General features: G+C 34.3%; 2 protein-coding genes and 1 pseudogene across 2 annotated transcripts; 1 reads left to right on the forward strand and 2 right to left on the reverse strand.

Moving 5' to 3' along the window:
• The first annotated feature begins 5,536 nt into the window (after nt 1-5,536).
• Nucleotides 5,537-8,551, forward strand: LOC123213007. Its single transcript, XM_044632316.1, has 3 exons — nt 5,537-6,075; nt 6,418-6,603; nt 8,146-8,551. The coding sequence occupies exons 1-3, from the start codon at nt 5,644-5,646 to the stop codon at nt 8,431-8,433; spliced, it is 906 nt and encodes a 301-aa protein (XP_044488251.1). The 5' UTR covers nt 5,537-5,643; the 3' UTR covers nt 8,434-8,551.
• Nucleotides 8,552-9,782: 1,231 nt separating this feature from the next.
• On the reverse strand, nt 9,783-12,457 carry LOC123214306 (annotated as a pseudogene).
• A 2,365-nt stretch (nt 12,458-14,822) lies between these two features.
• On the reverse strand, nt 14,823-17,957 carry LOC123214975 (lysine histidine transporter-like 7). The gene is made up of 5 exons (XM_044635000.1): nt 17,610-17,957; nt 17,382-17,515; nt 16,395-16,831; nt 16,159-16,290; nt 14,823-15,363 (listed from the first exon to the last, which is right to left on the reverse strand). Exons 1-5 carry the CDS (start codon nt 17,927-17,929, stop codon nt 14,878-14,880), a joined length of 1,509 nt encoding a protein of 502 aa, XP_044490935.1. The 5' UTR covers nt 17,930-17,957; the 3' UTR covers nt 14,823-14,877.
• Nucleotides 17,958-20,013: the final 2,056 nt, after the last annotated feature.

Consider the following 20,013-nt stretch of genomic DNA (forward strand, 5'->3'; position numbering starts at 1 on the left):
ATAGATTTTTTTTTTAAATTTTTTATACAAAACGGCTTTGTTTTGATTAATATATATTAAAAACGACGTCGTTTTGATAAGAAAAAACGAGCCGAACCGAACGTAAGCCCGAAACGAGTTGAGTCGAGCTCGAACCGAACTCAAGTCGCTCATATATGAACCGAACCGAGCTCGAATTGGCTGTAAATCGAGCTTGACTCGACTCAAATCCAACCCTATTTGGACACCAATTTAAGAATATAATAATATTGATTTTTCGGCTTAGTTATAAATTTGTCTATTTTTGAAAATAGGTTAAACAGACCTAAGTCTAGTAACAAGTTGAAACCTGTTTAATTTGATGTGGCCTGTTCTGTCGTATTAAGGCTCATCAAGTGGGTCGTGCCAGTCCACTATAAGCCATTTTCTGAGCTAACATACGTGTTTTTTAAGTTAGTCCATCAAAACAAATAAGATTTCTATAGGCAAAAGATAAAGTGTCCAGCCCCCCATTTCACATACTTTGACTGCCCAATATGAGTTACAAGTTACGATTATAACTTAAGAGTTACAACTGATAAGATATGATTGATACTTGGATTCACCAAAAGTTTGAGGCGCTAGAGAGGAGAGGAGTTATTGTTGTCTATGCATTGCTGATTGGTCTGATGAAGATGATTTTGTGAATGTTCATCGATAATTGGACAAGTCACATATACAAATGATTTTGAAACATCAGAGATGAGTTTTAAGACGTTAGAGAGGAGAGGAGGTTCAAATGTCAGAGAGGAGAGGAGAAACCAGTCTGAGAGTTAGGATTCAAAATTTAAGCAAAGTAGAATTTCAAAATCAATTTTAAAATATTTTATACAAAGAAAAATGTTTCTTTACCTAAAACTTGTTTTGAACTTTTTAAAATACCCCTGAAGTGTTTTAAATTAGTTTTAGGCATTTCAGTTTTTGAAATGTTTTGAAAACGCAAAAATGCACCATGGGGTGCATTTCTATGCTTTCTAGCGGCTAAGAAAGTTGACGAAACGACAATAAAGTAGATGACGAACAAACCATTGACATCAGTGATAAAGACAATCATGTTGCTATTCTTTTCATCTCCTAACTTGGCTCTGAGGGGTGCGTTACGATTTTAACAAAAGTTAAAACTAATTTGAATTCTCATGATAACAATGGTGACTTGACTATGATTCATATGACGGTTGGCCATGTGAAGTCGAGAGTTGTCAAACTGTTATTGGACCTTGGAGTTGTTGGTGACATGGAAGATGATAGAAGTTTGATGTTGTTAGTGTTAAAATATGAACAAATTGTATTTCTAGTGTATTCAATTATCTGAATAATACATAAATTTATACATATCATATATCTTATATAAAGAAATACAAATAAATATACAATAATGTTTAAAGGGAAAATATATATTTAGAATATTTGTTAATCTAGGAATTATGTATTTAAGATTTAGTTTAATGTAGAAAAAAAATCTATTCAAATATATTTTGACAAAAATAATATATTTGAAATATATTCTAACACCCCCTCAAACTCAAGTAAGCAAAAAATGTGTTTAATTAAGTTTGCAAATTTATCTTTTCACTTTCCACTTTGGTAAAGGCATACGCTTGTCTGATAAACACATATTTTCACTTTTCATATAGGTGAAGACGTGAGTGAGTCTGATATACTTATCTTTCCACTTTTTACACAAGTGAAGCCATGGGTGAGTATGATAAGCTTATTTTTTCAGTTTCCATATAAATAAAAGCAAAGATGCGAGTGGATCAAATTGATAAACTCATCTTTTCACTTTTCATATTTGTAAAAGCGAAAGTGTGAACAAGTCTAACTATGTGAAGGTGAAAATGTGAGCAAGTCTAACTAAAATATTGACAAGATGCTCAGCTCTAATACTATGTTAAAATCTGAACAAATTGTATTTCTAGTATATTCAGTTATCTGAATAGTATATGAGTTTATATTTATTATATATCCGATATAAGAAAATATAAATCAATATAATCAGTATACAATAATGTTAAAAGATAAATCGTATTTATTAATTTAGAAAATTATATATTTATGATATATTCTAATATAGAAAATAATATATTTAAATATATTATAATAAAAATAATATATTTGAAATATATTCTATATGTTAGATTTGGCTAAACAGACATTGTGTTGCACAAGAGGGTAACCATTCCTTTGAGAGAAGATTGAGGGTTGCAATGTGATTATGAATGTAGGGGAGGGAGTGTTCGAGTACATGGAGATCCAGGAGATAATGGAGAATAGAGGGAATGGTAATCGGGTTTAGTATTTGGTCAAATAGAAGGACGGTAGAGATAAGGAGTGGGTCAACGCCGGGTTGATTGGGGGAGGGAGGACTTAGTGAGGGATTATGAAGCTTGTTTGGATTTGGAGTACGCTGTGGCTGAAGATGTAAAGAATGAGTGAGTATTTGGTTAGATGGACGGATAGCGATGAGGCCACGTGGGAGCCTGAGGAGAATGTAGATCCTGATTTGTTCAAGGAGTTCGAATATGGTGAGAGTAACAATAAAAAATTAATAATCAGGTTGATGGTGGGGTCCCATTAAGTGAGATAAATGGGCTTGGGCTCACTGGATCTAAGCGCTGGTAATTTTTCACCATTTTGGGTGCAGGCATATTATGCTTGTTATATAGCAAACGCCGCATCCTGTGTCAGGCCCAAGGTTTTATGAAATCACATATTACTACCTTCTAAATTACAAAAGTTATTTTTCCACCACTTGACATTTAATTTTTATAATGAGAAATCTATTATGATAAAATTAATATAATTTACACCCTAATAACATAATTAAATTACTATTTAATCTAAAATACTTTTCTTTGTCCTTTTGTTCATACTCCACTAACAATTTTGATTTAAATTTAAGATTTTTAAACTTTTTTTGATTCTAATAAAAAGAATATTTTCTGCTAAAAATGAGATAGTCAGAAACGAGCATATATATGTCCTCTCCTCGCTCTATCTTTATTTCTATCTCTATTATTTTATATTAATATTTTTACTTAAAATACTAATATATTTTTATAACTTTAGATTATTTAAATTTTTCATATTTATCCATATTTTTATTGTGCATATTAAGGTAGTTAATATATATTATTTGTAACGTTTGAAATGATGGATTGATTTTAATTTTAGTTAATTTATTGTTTAATATATTTATGTTATATTTAGAGAGTATGAATATAATATTATTCTTTACAGGTACAGAAATAGGAGGAGGTTTTTCTCTGTAATTAGGTGACAAAAAATTATTTTTATTCCCATAATGAGAATGAGTTGGGAATAAAAATTAATATTTTCTATAGAGATTGAGATAGGGAATAAGGTATTCGACTTTGCCCTATCTGTTGCCATCCCTACCATTATAACCTTTTCATCTCTTATTGAGAATTACACTGACTTCATATGATTAGAATTTTATAAAAAAAATAAGAAGACAGCCTCCACCCACCCACGCAAGTTCCCTCTCAACTCTTTTTTATGGTAAGTAAATATGCATATTGATCAAAGATAAAAAACAAAGATCTAATCTCTCACATGAATATACACATCAAAAGAATGCAGGCAAACTGCCCCATATACATCTCATAAACCCCATAAAGCACCTCTAGCACATTTTGTGATACTGCCTATCCGTTGTGCTAGATAGAGTGCAAGAAAGCATAAACACTTTGCAAAAACACGTTTATCCCAATTCTAAAAATTACAACACCCAGCACACAACATAACCGGGAAAACAATCTGCTCAAAGCCGCAGCCTAAAACAAACAACCCACACGTAAAAGCATCCTAGCCAAGCAGACCAGGCTGCCAAAGATTGGATGAGCAGAGAAAACCACCAACATCCCTCTCAGTTTTTTGTTTATATGCTGCAGTGGTTCTTTTCTTGGTACAAGCGTATATGGTTATAATAAAACCAAAGGCTAACAAGAGAAATGAAGGAAGAAGAAAATCATTTTTGCTTTTCCCATATACATCCAATGTCACTACTGATGTTGCCTCCAAGACAAGGAAAAACACAGGAAAAAGAACTTGCAACCCTGTGATTTAGAGCAATAAAATTACTCAAAATAGAAGACAATGCAATGAAATTAAATGTTATATTATTAAATAAACGTGATTACAGTAACTAATACTTGGTTTTAAAGTACCTGCTGCAGCACTAGGTATATCTCAATTATCAAACAGTCCTTTGGCCAAATGACTATTTCCCACCCAAGGTTTAATGCAAACTTAATTTTTTATTTGTTAATTATCGAAAATTTAAATACTTACTTTTTTGTTAAATTTCATAGTTACTATAAGAGATAAAATTGTTATTTATTAAAATATTTAAAAAACTAAAAATTTGCCACATTTTCCTTTTAAGTTAAAAAATCTAACAAATTTTTTTTCACCTAAAGTTTAAAAAATAAAAATTTTTCCCTAAAGTTTTTGTTTCCTTCTTTGGTGACAACTTCGTCGGCCAATAGCCAAACTTCCCACCCATTCTCTTCTCTAGTTGACAACTAATGATTCCAAATGAACAAAAACGCGACGATGATGATCGACAAAGTGCAACAACGATAAAGATCTGGAGATGCAAAACAAAGACTAAGAGAAGCCAAACGAAGATCGGGAGACGCTTGGGATTAGCATCTCCATCTAAAGACGAATCTTTGTTGCACTCTCAAGCGATGGCACTTCGTTGCGCTCTCGAGGGATGACGCTTTGATTCTGAAAGCTGTTGAGCTCTCGAGCAACGACACTTTGTTGTGCTCCTGAGCGACAATGTTTTGTTGCGGTAGTGAGTGATGATGTTATCGGTTGACAAAGTTGTTACTAGAGAAGTAAAACATAAACTTTAAAGGAAAATATTAATTTTTTAAACTTTAGATGAAGAAAATTGTTAATTTTTAAATTTAAGAGAGAAATATAATAAAATTTTAATTATTTTAATAAATAACAATATTACTATTAATAATAATAATAAAATTTAATAGACAAATAAATATTTAAATTTTTAATAATTAATAGATAAAAAATTAAGTTTACCTTAAACTTTATATCATGAATATTTATTTGGCCTAAAACTTACAGAAAAAACTGTAATTCAGTATAAGAGTTCTTTTTTTTTTTTTTTTTGTCTTTTCAATCACTTTATAAAAAGATTTAATATATTTTTAAATAAATTTAATAAACGAATAAAAATACATAATTTTTAAATTAAAACCGTGAAAATATGTTATTTAATAGTAAAATACAAAAATTCATCTGCGATGAAAGAAGGTAGTCATAGGTAGGCAGAAATGGCAAGGAAAAAGTGCTTAGAATGATGAAACTTTGTCCTTTTATTATTATTATTATTTAAATATTTAGATATTAACAATTTCTTTTTGTTAAATTTGAATCTAATTTCCAATATATAAATTTTAAATAAATCAGAAATCAAATTTTAATTAATTAATAATCTTTACTTTTTAAATGTCAACAGACGTAACATCCATCAGCCGAGACATTTCTTACTAAATTCTTCTTTGCGTTTCTGTTTAATCACAAGCCAAAAACCTCCATAACCAAAAGCTTAAGCCCCCAACCCCATTCACAATGCATGCAAAGACTGACTCAGACGGTACCAGCATTGACGCTTCATGGCTGCCGAAGTCTCCACGGAGGCCCATATACTACGTCCAGAGTCCCTCCAACCATGACGTCGAGAAGATGTCCTACGGCTCCAGCCCTGCCGGCTCTCCCGCCCACCATTACTACCACTGCTCGCCCATCCACCACTCTCGTGAGTCCTCCACCTCGCGGTTCTCTGCCTCCTTGAAGAACCCCAGAAACTTCTCCACTTGGAAACACGTCCAGCTCCATCAGGATGACGACGACGATGACGAAACGTACGGTCGCAACGGAGGGTCTGTTGGTAAATTAAGATTGTACGTTTGTGTTGGTTTGTTCTTCGTTTTCATGTTCACCGTGTTTTGCTTGATCTTGTGGGGTGCCAGCAAGGCTTACAGGCCTAAAATCATCGTCAAGGTACATGCTTTTTACCGTTGGTTTCTTTTTTCACTGAGTTGACCCGTTATGACGACTCTGTCTTACTTTTTTGGCACACTTTTTGATGCGTTTCAGTTGAATTTACTCCAATACTTTCTTTTGGGTTACTGGCTCTATCGCTCTGGACTCGGTTTTTTACCGAGTTAAGCCAGTGACTCAGTTCAGAGTCTCATCGAGAACCGAAACATTAACCAATTAGAGGCTGTTCTGGAAGTTTAAATCCCTTATTTTTAGCATTTTGTTGATTAAATTAATAAGATTTATTAAAGATAATATAAAAATGTGCGCTTATATGGGTCTTTTTATGTGGCGTGGTTGCAGAACATCGTATTCGAGAATTTTTATGTACAAGCAGGTAATGATGAATCAGGGGTGCCAACAGATATGCTGTCTCTAAATTCAACGGTCAAGATCTTATACAGAAACCCGGCAACATTCTTTGCCGTCCACGTCACTTCTACCCCTCTGGAGCTTCACTATTTCCGTCTCAAACTGGCCGCCGGGCAGGTAAATCCACAGTCACATCCTTAATCTGAAAATCCTTACGGCCATTTGAGTGTAAGGTTAACATGGTCTCTACAGGGTTAGTCCGAGATGGCTCTTTATTTAATAATGAAAAGGCCAAAGGAATTATTCCAATCCAAAGTATAGTGTATTTATAAGTTTTTATCATTTTACTTTAAAAATTTTACTTATCCACTTATATATGATTATGTCTATTAATTTAAAAATAAAAATATTATTTTATATATAATATTAAAAATAAATATAAATTTTATATTTTTCTCATCTTCAATTCTAAAAATTAATTATTATTTTTTTATCAAATTTAAAAAAATATTATTTTTTTCTTAAAGTTTGATTTTTAAACTCCAATATCATCATCAGCGATCTCTTCTTTTTGACACTTCCTCTTATTTAGATAATCTCTTTCCTCTTATTTGAATTTTTAATGAGAAGACAAAGAGACAAAGACGAAGAGTTTTGTCTTTCTAATAAAACTCTTCATCTTTATAGCTTCAATTAATGTTGGTTAGAAGTCTGGGTGAGAGGAGAAAGATTGTTAGAGGAAGAGACTATCAATGATGACATCGGAGTTTTAAAACTAAATCTTAAGGGGAAAATATTAATTTTTAAAATTTAATTTAAGAATAAAATAATTAGTTTTTAGAGTATAAAAAAAAAAAATTCAAGAGGTTGCGGTTTGGGTAAATGAAACTTTTTAAATTAAAAGGTGAGCATTTGTGAATGCAGCATATCATGTGTGGGAAAAAGTCCTGTGGCCAAACAACTTTGCGTCTGAAAGTTTCGTAGACTTTTTTAGCAGCATTGAGAGATGAGGGTCAAGTTTGAATAGTATTGGGTGTCTTTATTCGAATGGCATTAGGTATCTCTATCCGAGTGCCTGTGAAAGACTGCAAAATTTGCAGAAAAACATGATGCCAGTCTATTATTGGGAAACATAATTGGGTCCACTCTTCTTGTATTCACTCCCTTTTTACCTCTTTGGCTTCAAGCAATCTACCCTTCTTCAGAGCATGACTTCATCGTGTTCCGATACTTTGTAGAGTCAGAATCATTGATGTGATCCAACATATTTCCCCACATGCTTTGTTTCTTGCAGTGATAACGGTTTTGGGTTGCCCAAAGAGTTAGCTCAAGTAGTCAAGTAATGAGATTCCATGAGATCTATGAGAGTAAATTTTCAAATCTTCTGGGTTCGATGTTGTCTAACACAACTTTTCTTTTAGTCTAGGACTTAACGCAATGATAGATAATGATCCCGTGTTTTCTCTTTTCAAGAGGGATTTATTAAGCTTTAAACTTAAATGGTTTGTTGTAAGGTTGATACATGTTTCAAAATTTGTTTCTTTGTATTAGTTGTTTTCGAAGTCATGAATGTTGTAGTATTTTCTGGTAAGCATCTCTATCGGGAAACATCATACATTTTTTAAGATTCTACCACTGTAATTTATTGGTTTTTGACTGGTTCATGTGTAGTGGGTGGTTTTCTTAATTTAATTGATTTGTTTATCAATAATGATATAGATGAAGAAGTTTACTGAATCAAGGAAGAGTCAGAGGAAGGTGGTGACAGTGGTGAAAGGACATCAAGTGCCACTCTATGGTGGGGTTTCAGTCCTTGCTAATTCCAGAGAGCACCTCGAGAGAGTTGAAGTTCCCCTGAACTTGACATTTTTGGTGAGATCAAGGGCGTACATTTTGGGAAGACTGGTGAAATCTAAGTTTCATAGCCACATTCGATGCTCTGTCACATTAAAAGGCAACAAACTTGGCAAGCCCCAAAACTTGACTGATTCATGTATTTATGATTGATGATTTTCATCAGAGCTTCTTGATGACTTATTTTTCTTGTTGAAAATTTGTGCTCACATAAACTAATTGTATCTCTAGATGGTTCATAATCAAGATTCCAATTGTAGGATTTGGAGGAGATTTTTTTTCTTTTTTGCATTTCATTTATAATGTAAATTTTCTAGTTGTGTTCAGTAGAAGGAACATTCAACTGATGCAGAACTTACACAGGACTTGAATACTTGACGGGGAAAACGAACTAAGAATAACCTTGTAGCACTTTATTTTAATTTTCCTTGTGCTTCTCTTCATTGGCATGGGAACCAGGTAGCTTCTCTTTGATATGCTCTATAATTTCGCACAAGGCTCATGTGCGTAACAGGCGGGAGCGATGCCCTCTTTGCTGCTCTTGTGCTGACCAGGAAGTTTTTCTTTGATTTTCTCTAGAAAGCCTTTTTTATCGTCTGGATGGGTTGCTTCTGCATTTGCTTTCTCATCGCATTTCTCCTCTGGAATGGAAGAGTCTTTGTTCTCTGTTTCTTCTCTTTCGCTAGAGCACTCCTTTATCTTATCCTTCAATCCCTCCTTTTTCGTTTTCTCCCCATTTTCATTTTCTTCTTCGCTTGACCGCAAGTTCTCAGGAATTCTGCTTTGTGAGTAAAAAGATTCGACAGCAAAACACCGATGTTGCTTATAACAATAGTTTATCATTGCAATAGGAAGATAATGAGAGCTAAAGTCGCTGCAAGATCGTCGGAGTGTTTCCATTGGAGCAGGCTTTTCATCTTTTTCCTTAACTTGAACAGCATCTGCCGCTATGGTCACGTCTTCTTAAGATTTCTCAGCATCTTTCTTCTTAAAGAAATCAAACAATCCACAACCCTTTGTGTCATTTCCTTGGGGTGTACGTGATCAGCCATGTTGTGAAGCAAAATACAACTAAACAGTAAAGTGAACAAATAACAATAGCTAATAGAAATTCTTTTGTGAGTTTCACCATGAGAAGAGTTTGGTCTTTATAGCAGAAGCCGTGGAAGCAATTTATTGGGTGGTGGATGATTCAATATTACATGAAAGATTAAAAATGAATGAAGGTTTGTTGGTGAATGTGTTCTGCACGAGGGTTGAAAGAAATGTCCAACAGAAAATATGACAACGTAATTGAAGTGTACGAGAATTCATCTTCAGAGGCTTGTACTGGCTCTCTTGCCGGCCTTGCAATGTAATTGAAGAAGAAAACTCAGAAGGCCGGTGCGGTCGGTCCACACTAATCAAGAAATGCCAAGTGTCTGCAAGCGTGGGAAGTTCAAGTCTTGAAGATGCAAAAATTATTACCAACCGCCTAATCACAAATTACTACAAACTGCCTAATCAAACGTGAAAAGTTCAAATCTCTTTTAACAAATATTTATCATTAAGGCCTAAAGAAGTTGGCATTTAAGCCCGATCCTATGCAATCAAGTACTAAATTAACCCACCAAATAGCACCATTTGGGCGGGGTTTTTTTGATGGAAATGTACATGAACATGGATAAATAAACGTTAAAGGCAATGTGATTCCTCCTATTAGAGTTGCCAAGCTTCCCAGGAATGGAAATGCCAGTGCTACCAAGAACACAACAACTCCAAAGAAAAGCCTTAAACCTGTTCGAACCTGCCGTGGACACTGCTTCTTCTTCTTCTTGACTGTATAATTGGACACCAAGTTGTCGAACACCGGCATTGCATATATTGGAAATGAACTAAGGCTATTTATCACCACCAGCAGGTAGATTGTGCCCACCAAATATTTTGAGGTGTTATGGCCATGCATTTGCAAAAATGCACTCAACATCCCTCCATGTGCTGGTACCTGGATACTACATTGGGCACATTGTTATTTTGTTAAAAATGGTAACAATAGCTGATGTCATGTTTGTAATGTTTCATTACCTTGTTTCCATAAACCCAAAATCCAGCTTTGGCTAGTGGAAATAAGCACAGTGCTATTATTAGATTTGAAATTATTACCCCTTTCCACATCAGTTTGCAGGATGGCTCCTTTCTGCTAGAAGGCAATGTAGCCTGCACGTTCACTGGGGGAAAATATAATTGTTTGAAGCTGTTAGGAACCCAGCATTTATTTAATCAAAACACAAAATACATAATAACTAAAATATTTCATAACTAAAAATATTACAAGATAAACCGAACACTTCGAGGAGTTCGGGACCTCCCATTTTCCGGTCATTCGAGACGCCGGAGATCTCCCATTTTCCGGCCATTCGAGGCGCCGGAGACCTCCCTAAATCAGCCAAAGGTGGCTGCCCTCAAACCCAAACCCTAATATTTTCTTCCCTTCCCTCTTTTAAAACTCAAACATATATTTATAAAAGGATTGAGCCATTGGATTGGGGACAAGTGTCCCAATCCTAACAGAAGCCAAACACTATCATTGTGATTCTAAAAACTTTCTTTTGAACATAGGAACGACAATTTGAACAGATGTTTTTCCCTGTATTTCCAGCAGAAGATTATGACCTCGAAATGCGAGCACAATTATACCAATGGCATTCAAAATATTCCCAAACTTAGCCATATCTGATTTTCCCATCTCTTCAGATTCTCCATTGGGCTCGGGTCTACCCTTGCTGACAGACAGACCCCGGATCAGTGAACAGTATTCAACGGCTGTGATCGCCCCAATCATTGAGACATTGGCCAATGAATTCGAGTTTGGCGACAGAGCCACACCAATCGCCGAGCAAGTGAACAACAAGAACAAGGCAGTGCCAGTCCATGGCTTGGCTTCATCACTAGCAGCCCCACCATTGCAAATGGTCCTGAAAAACAGCTTCATGTTCCCACCTCCTGTGATAATCAGCATGGCGCAAGATCCTCCTGATAGGTACATCACAGGAAATATACCAAGCACTTTTCCCAGTTTTGGTACTGGAATACATCGTGCCCCATTAATATACAGCTTAATTCAGAATAGAAACAAATTAATGGGGAAAAAGGTGAGATAACTACTGACTAACCAAGGGCCGATACTCCCAGGTGGAGGTATCTGCAGAAGGAATTCCTGCAATTGATTCAACTAGTTGAACAAGAAGCCAAATGGTGTAGAGTTGCCATGCGATGCTAGTGACAAACATATGATTCCCCATGTCCTGCAACAATTGAAAGATTGAATTTCTCAGAAAACTGAATTTAAACAAAACACTGAATGTTGCAAAGTTACAAGAAAATAGCATGCTCTATAAGAAATGGAAATGAAGAAGTCCTCTTACGTGGCTGTTGCGTTAAAGTGAAGCTCTTAACCCGGGCCTGTATGTGATGAAGATGTGAATAGTAGCCGGAGCCCACGTTTTTATGTTGCGCTTACCCGGGCTTTTGGCCTCGCTCTCTCCTCGTTTGAGATTGAAATCAACATTCTGTACTGAAGATGACTCGTTTGTATGATTTTGGGACTTGGAGTGATTTTTGCTATTGCCTTGAGATTTGTGTTGCTGTGCAAATTCTTATGAGGCTCTGAGGGGGGGGGGGGGGGGGGGGGGGGGGGGGGGGGGGGGGGGTTGTGGTGCATCCGGGGCACGGGGTCGCGGGGGCGGCGGTGTGTGTGTTGGTTTGTGGGTGGGGTTGTGTGGGACTCTGAAGTGGGTTTGCATTTGATTACGTCGACAAGAAGAGGAAAAACAGCAAAATTTGTGTGGAAATCCAGACATGAAAAAACGAAGGGTAGAGGATAACGAAATTTTCTGTACTTGCGTTTAATCCTTTTGAATATCAATTGTATAATTCAAAACTCCAGGCTTTCAAATAAGGATCTCTCTCAAAACTTATAAAATTTTTGAATAACACAAATTTATATCTGTAATAAAGCGGCTATTCCATTAGATGGAACACTTATTTTGATTAAAACAGTTTATTCTATACTGAAACAAGCTCATTTTAGATTGAAACAATCAAAGAGCTTTTAGAATGACTAATAAACAACCAGTAAAACAATATTATTTTGATTTATTACAACTAGAATACTTATTTACTTTATCGGAATGTCCATTTTGATACTAGAACTCTCGATTCTTCATCTAGAATAAATGATCCTGAAATCGAACAATCTTTACATTTACATACATTTGCAAACAAGAACTTAATTAATTTTGTTCTTCAACATAATTCTCCATCTCTTTTGTAAAAACCCCTCCATATACCAACCGAGTTTAAGCATTGCTTGAACTTGCTAATAGACAAAAGCTTAGTCAGCATGTCAGCTGTATTATTTGCAATAATCTTCTTGACGAAAATATCAACCTTAGAATATACATCCCATACAAAATTATACTTAACATCTATATGCATGGCTTTCTCATAACACATCTAATCTTTGGTTAAGTGAATTGTAATTTGACTGTCACAATAAATAATAATACAAGTAGACTCAGTTCTGAACTAGAACAACCAATGAGCTTCTAGAGCAATGAACTAGTAGGATAACCTCGGTCTCATTTTTTACGAAGCATGTTAGCTTGTTCCAAGATTGGGAATGCCACCACCTAGAATAGGCAATGAATAACAATGTTTGTTCACCTCACTGAAATACCTATTTTGATATTGAAGCTCCCAATTGTTCATTTGGAATGTCACTTGTTAAATTCGGGTCACTGTATCTAACATTTGTAAACATCCTATCATCAGAATGAGCTTTCTGGATGGATTGGACTTACTTAACCTTTGTTGCAAAATGTTGGATGCATTATTGCAATTCAGAACACAGTGATATTCTTTGAATGATAACTGCGTAGTGTCATGTCTCTTCCTTTCCTAATTTATTGTATTTTGAAGTGGTTCGCATTTTCATATTGGCAGATTTCATTTTACAGTTTGTAAACTATGTTTCCAAATGTTGGATGGATTATTGCAGAACAGAGGAGATGGCGCATTTGTTTTAAGTAAGAATGCCTCATGATCAAACTACTGGTATTTAAGCTCTAAAGGAATCAGATTACTTTCTTATTTCATAAAGGGCAAAAGTCTATTTCCCATCCAAGTTTTAGCTCAAATTCAAAATCACATCTATGGCAGTTAAAAAACTCAAACTCCCACTCATGACCTAACTTCTATTAAAATTTAGGGTAAAATAGTCATTTTATCATTTGTATTAAAAAATATAAAATTTGTTACTTTTTCCTTCTAGGTTTTAGAAATTAACAATTTTACATGTGCCTAAAGTTTTTAAACTTTAAAAAATAACATTTTCACCCCCATATTTTTTAAACTGCAACTGCCCCCTAGAACTTTCAAAAACAATAGTTTTACCTCTACTCTTCAACTTCAACTTTTAGCATCCCTTCCAGTGTCCTCTCTAACCTCCTCATTCTCTTGAGTCGATAGTACAAGTGGTACGATGAAGAGATGAAGATCTCTTTGTTGCACCATTGTGCGACAAAGAGATCTCAATCTTTTCATCGTAGCGTAAGATCTCTTCATTTCACCATCTTTACCATCGGCTCAGGAGAAAGAGGAAGCTAGAGAGGATGTTGGAAGAGATGCCAAAAGTTGAAGTTGAAGAGTGGGGGTGAAATTGTTATTTTTGAAAGTTTTGGGAGGTGGTGCAGTTTAAAAAATATGAAAACTTTAGGTTTAATGGTGAAAATGTTACTTTACAAAGTTTGAAAACTTTAGACAAGGGTTAAATTGTTAGTTCTAAAACCTAGGAGGGAAAAAATAACAAATTTTATATTTTTTTAATATAAACAGTAAAATGATTATTTTACTTTTATTTCTAATAAAAAAAATTAATAGAATTTGGGTTATAGTTGAAAGTTTGAGTTTTTCAATTATTACGTATGTGATTTTGAATTTGAGGTAAAACTAAAGTAGAATTGATTAATTATCTCGTCATAGTCTTGTTTTAATAGGATTTTGGAATTTCTCATCCTTGATATGTTAATGTGGGCAAGATTTATATTGAAGATTAAATCTTAATTTCTTTTCTTTCATTTTTGCATACGCTGAAGAAAAACTATTCCTAAAGAGATAACTACTTTGCTTTCACTCACAAAAGTAAACAGGACCCCATGAACTCATTTATCCATTGGAGCGTACCGGAATCATAATTGTTCAAAAGAACTTTAAAGCTTGCTGCCAGTTCAAGCGTCTGAATCAATGAGAAAAAGGCCAAATGGTTTAGGAATTCAAGTCATTGTATTTCTTATTAATGTTAAATTATTTTTTGAGCATTACTATATGTATCTATTTTGGATATATAAATGTATACACACTCATATGTGTCATCATATGATTGTTTATTATTTTATTTTTAATTTAAAATCATCCAATCACATGATGACACATATAAATGTGTATATATTTGTATATCCAAAATAGATACACATAGTTTTATTGTTATTTTTTATATAATTATATCAGTTAATACTTATTATGTACTGAAATTCTAGGTGTCTGTCTGTGTACACAAAATTAAGGCCTAAAGAAATTGGCATTTAAGCCTTTGGTAGCCAAGTTCCAGAGGGCAGCAACAACTAACATAGCACTCAAAATTGAGCCTAAACAACCAAGACAGAAGTTCAACCACCACATTGCGCCAGTCGGGCGGGGTTTTTTGATGGAAATGTACATGAAACATGGATAAACATATGTCAAAGGCAATGTAATTCCTCCAATTAGAGCTGCCAAGCTTCCTAGGAATGGAAATGCCACTGCTATGAAGAAGGCCAACCCTCCGAAGAAGAGCCTTAAACCAGTCCGAACCTGCCATGTACACCGTTTCTTCTTCCACATGATGTACCTAAACTCCAGGTTGTCGAAAACTGGCATAGCGTAGATTTGAAATGAAGTTAGGTTGTTTAAAAGAGCTAGAAGGTAGATTATGACCATCACGTATTTTGGTGTTTTAGGTCCATGAACTTGCAAAAATGCAGTTAATAACCCTCCATTTGTTGGAACCTGAAACAAAACAATGCAGAGTTTCAGTGAGTTACGCTTCTCTTATTTGAAAATAACAAGTATATATATTCATATAGAGCAATTCTCATTTCCCACCCAAGGTTTGGCCTTAAACAACTTTTCCATCCCTAGTAAGCATGGATAACACTTTTCACCAAAAATCATACATAAAAGCACTTTTTCACCCAAAATTAAACTCTGTTAATGAAATAACAATATTAACAAGTGAAATATTTTCATTTCGAATTATTCTCATCATTTATTCCTCTCTTCCTATAAATAGGGTGAAATATGATAGTGAAATATCATGAGATAAATTTTAATTTTTGAAAATACAGGAAGCCATTTTGAAAATTTTAAAGAGTTATTGAAATTTTAAAAAGTTTGGGGTTCCTGCAAAGTTTTTGAAATATCAATCTACCATCTTTAAGGAATTGTAAATTATGAGTTTAAATATTATATTATAATTATTGAGGTTATATGTAGTTTCAAAATATAAGAGGGTTTAAAAAAAATTTATAGATTAATTTGTGAGTTTCCAAACCTTTTTAACGATTAAATTGTTATATTTAAAATATTTATATACGGTAGAAAAATATTGTTTTCTTTTTACTTTTTTTAAATTAATACATGAAAAAATTATTATTTTATTCTTATATTGTTAGTTTTTCAATAAAATTTGATTTTTGATGAAAAAAATATTATTTATATCATATGAGATGGAAAATGTCTTAAACCAAACCTTGCATGAAAAAATGTTATTTTTACTCGTTCATGTACCATGATATGCTTTACCTTGTTTCCATAGGCCCAAAATCCAGCTATAGCAAGAGGAAATAAACACGATGCTATTATCAGATATGAAATCGTTACTCCTCTCCACATTGGCTTTGACGATTTTTGCTTTTGGTCAGAAGGTAACGTTCCCTGTAAGTTCAAATTGTGTCCAGATACGTTAGTCCAAATTTGAATTGGATTTTGACTGCATTTTAAATTAAGTTAGGAGAGAAGAGAAAATTCAACATTCTTACCTGTATCTCAAGCACAAGATTGTGACCTCTAAATGCGAGCACAATTATCCCAATGGCATTGAAGATATTACTAAACTTAGCCATATCTGATTTCCCCCTCTCTGCATGGCCGTAAGAGACTGCACTCGGCCTGCCCTTGGTGATCGGCAGGATCCATAACAGAGTACAGTAAACAAGCGCCGTGACTGCACCGATCACCGAGATCTTGGTTATCGAATTCAAGTTAGGAAATTGGGCTACAATAATAGCCATGCAAGTGAAGATCAAGAACCACGTGAAACCACTCGGGGAGTTGCCTTCACAAGTGGCTCCGCCATCACACACATATTTGTATATAGTCTTCACGTTCTCACCAGCTGTGATAATCAGCATCACACACGATCCTCCGGACAGGTACATCACCGGAAATAAAGCAAGAAGCTTCCCTAACTTTGGACCTGGAAGTCAATAAAATAAGAGTTGCCTTTAAAAATGCAGAAACACGTGGTTGACATTTTATGGTGTATCAAAAAGTCAAAATTTTATATTATGTTATTTATTTCGTGCCTTTTAAAAAATAAAATAATAAATTTTTAATATATCATTATTCTAAAAAATATTATAAATATTTTCAAAAATTTATAATTTTTCATGTATATTCATACTATATCATTGTTTTTTTAAAATGTATAACGATTTGTATTGATAATATATAACGTATCATAAAGTGTATATATATATATATATATATATATATATATATATATATATATATATATATATATATATATATATATATATATATATCGTATTAATTTGATATTTTTTATTATATATATAGTTTTTTTATATATATTATATATATATATCGTATTAATTTAATATTTTCTATTATACATATAGTTTTCTATATATATTATATTGTGTATCATAAGATATTATACATAGAATTCATACTAAAGATGCTCATTGAGGACTTTTCTAATTTGTAGGTATGTAATTACTAACCAAAGGCATATATTGCAAGCAAGAGATATCTACTGTAGCGAGGTCCCGGTACTGATTCGGCAAGCTGAACAAGAAGCCATGTTGTGTAAAGTTGCCAGGCAAATGCCAGGGACAAAGATATGGTCCCCCATGACCTTTAAACAATAAAACAAAAACAAGAATATTAAGCTTATTCAAGCATGGCGATATGATATTGAAAATTTAAGGGTAAATAGGCAAAATACTAACCATCCAAGCGTGGCGAATGCAACAGGAAGTACAAGGGCTTGAAATCCGATACCTGAGGAGAGTAAATGAACCACAACAGAAAAAACGTTGCCATTTCTGGATTCTGTGATGGGAAGCCAAGCTTCTTGTGGAAACAAGTATTCCACCTGGGTATTGCCTAAATTATCATCGGCAAAACTGCCCTCTATGTATGGTGTAACGGTGGACTGTCTCATGGACCCGGTTGATTCAATCCTGATGATTTGAAGAGGGTGAGGCTCCTGAGGGACTCTTGATGGTTCCTGAAGAGAGAAGTCTTCAAGATTACCTATCTCCATCATAGAGCCAACGCAATAGTGGGAAACTGGATTATGTGCAAGGAAAGAAAAAACATTGCGGACTTTGTTGAAGAAGTGCTGTCGATTTATAGAGCTCCTAAATCCTGGAGGTGACTTAATGAAAGTGAGATCATCCTGATGAGTTAAGCTGACGTCACGGTTTCTGCATAGTGGAAACCGAGTTGAACCAACCTTTTTCCTTTTTTTAAAAATAAGTGATTTAATTAGGCTTGGTGTCGCAGCCAGTGACAGCTTGATCAGGTTTCGAGTTAGTCAAAAGTACAAGGGTCTATTTGCTCCACCATTAGTAACTAGACGTAACGCCTATTTGCACATGTATAACCCAAGTTGCTGGTAGAAAACACTTTATCTAAAAACAAGGGGAACCTTTCATATCCCTTTCCTATTATTATAAGATAATATTTTAATAAGATGACATAATCAACTGTTATTATTTAGGTGTCTAAATTCAATGTATTAAGATTTAGACATATCTAATTATGTAATTATTTAATTATCTTTTCTTGTTGTCATATATACAAAAGACTGTATAGAGACTTAAGACAATAATTTATAATTACTTTGTCAAATTTACGTGAATTCAATAATGGTATATGAAAATTTTAGAGTAATAGACTAAACAACTTTAAAAATTTTTTGTTTTCACTGTATTTTGTGCTGAATTGCATATCAAAATTTTGTATATGTTTTGTTGGTGTAAATTTTCACATTAATAATTTGACGTTAATAGGGCCTCCGAAAAGCTTTTTTTAGCTAGGTTTAAATCGCACTCCTATTTTGTCAAAATCGTTGGCAAAAGTCATTTTCTAATAATTCTCTTATGAGCATATAACCGATCAAGTTGTAGAAGACAATCAAAATGTTTCTTCTGTAGTTGCACTCTAACCTATTACTAAAAATCAAATTTGTATAGTTACTTAAATTCTTGACAATCCTCTCTGTAGAAGATAGTCGAAAACGACTTAGAGAGTATTCTAAAACGGAAGCTCAAACAAACCCTTCAAATTTTGGTGGCCCATGACAACGAACTAAATATTTGAATTGAATAATCTTTTTCCTCCTCGTTGGCATGCTATGCAACTAGGGCTCTCGAGCTCGGCTCAGTTCGAACCTAAAACGAGCCAGACTCAGCTCGGCTCGATCGAGCTCGAGCCGAGCCCGAGCTGGCTCGGTATATTTTTTTAAAAATTTTTGTATACAAAACGACGTCGTTTTGATCCATATATATATATAAAACGGTGTCGTTTTGATATAAAAAACTAGCCGAACCGAGCCGTTACCGAGCCGAGCTGAAAACGAGCCGAACTCGAGCCGAGCCGAATTCGGCTCGAGTCGAGCTCGAGCTGGCCATTAAAAAGTCGAGCCGAGCCCGAGCTGGCTGCGAATCGAGCTCGGCTCGGCTCGGCTCGACTCGAATCCAGCCCTATATGCAACTGTAGTTAGTAGTTTTATGACATATTTAATAGCATTGTTTGAAGGAACTGATGATCCCACGTGGTCAATGCATAGCAATCACACTGATTGAAAAATGCATTATTTATACCGATTAGGGGTAGAAAAATGCATTTAGTCTATAGAATTTTATTAATGATGTGGGCTTACAGGCTGGGTGTGGAAAATAAGGAGAAGAAACAAATTATTTAAAAAAAAAAGGGGTTCAAATTCAAGATCAAATTTGGAGGGTTCTTGACAATTCTAGCGTCAATTTATAAAATTTGAAGTCTTTTGCTATGATCCAAAAATTTCAATATCTCAACGCTGACAGAAATTGAAGAATGAAGAAAGAGGTGCTCAAAAGACTTTGAAAGGGTTAAAGATGGCTTTTCAGTTGGCGAAACCGACAATCTATTGGGAAAAAAATATTTTATCCCAAGTCGGTAAAATGAAGTAGGCTGAGAAGGGAAAGTCTTCCATTTGTTGAAAGTATCTGCGCAAAGTGTGGAATTTGTATGGTATGTATATCGTAAGTGATGACACGACATAAATATTTTTATTGGTTGTTTGAATATATTGAGAGATGGATGTCGTATGTGATGACTTGACTTCCATTTATTCGGTTGCCAATA

This window comes from Mangifera indica, chromosome 4 (genome assembly GCF_011075055.1).
Source record: "Mangifera indica cultivar Alphonso chromosome 4, CATAS_Mindica_2.1, whole genome shotgun sequence".
NCBI lineage: Eukaryota > Viridiplantae > Streptophyta > Magnoliopsida > Sapindales > Anacardiaceae > Mangifera > Mangifera indica.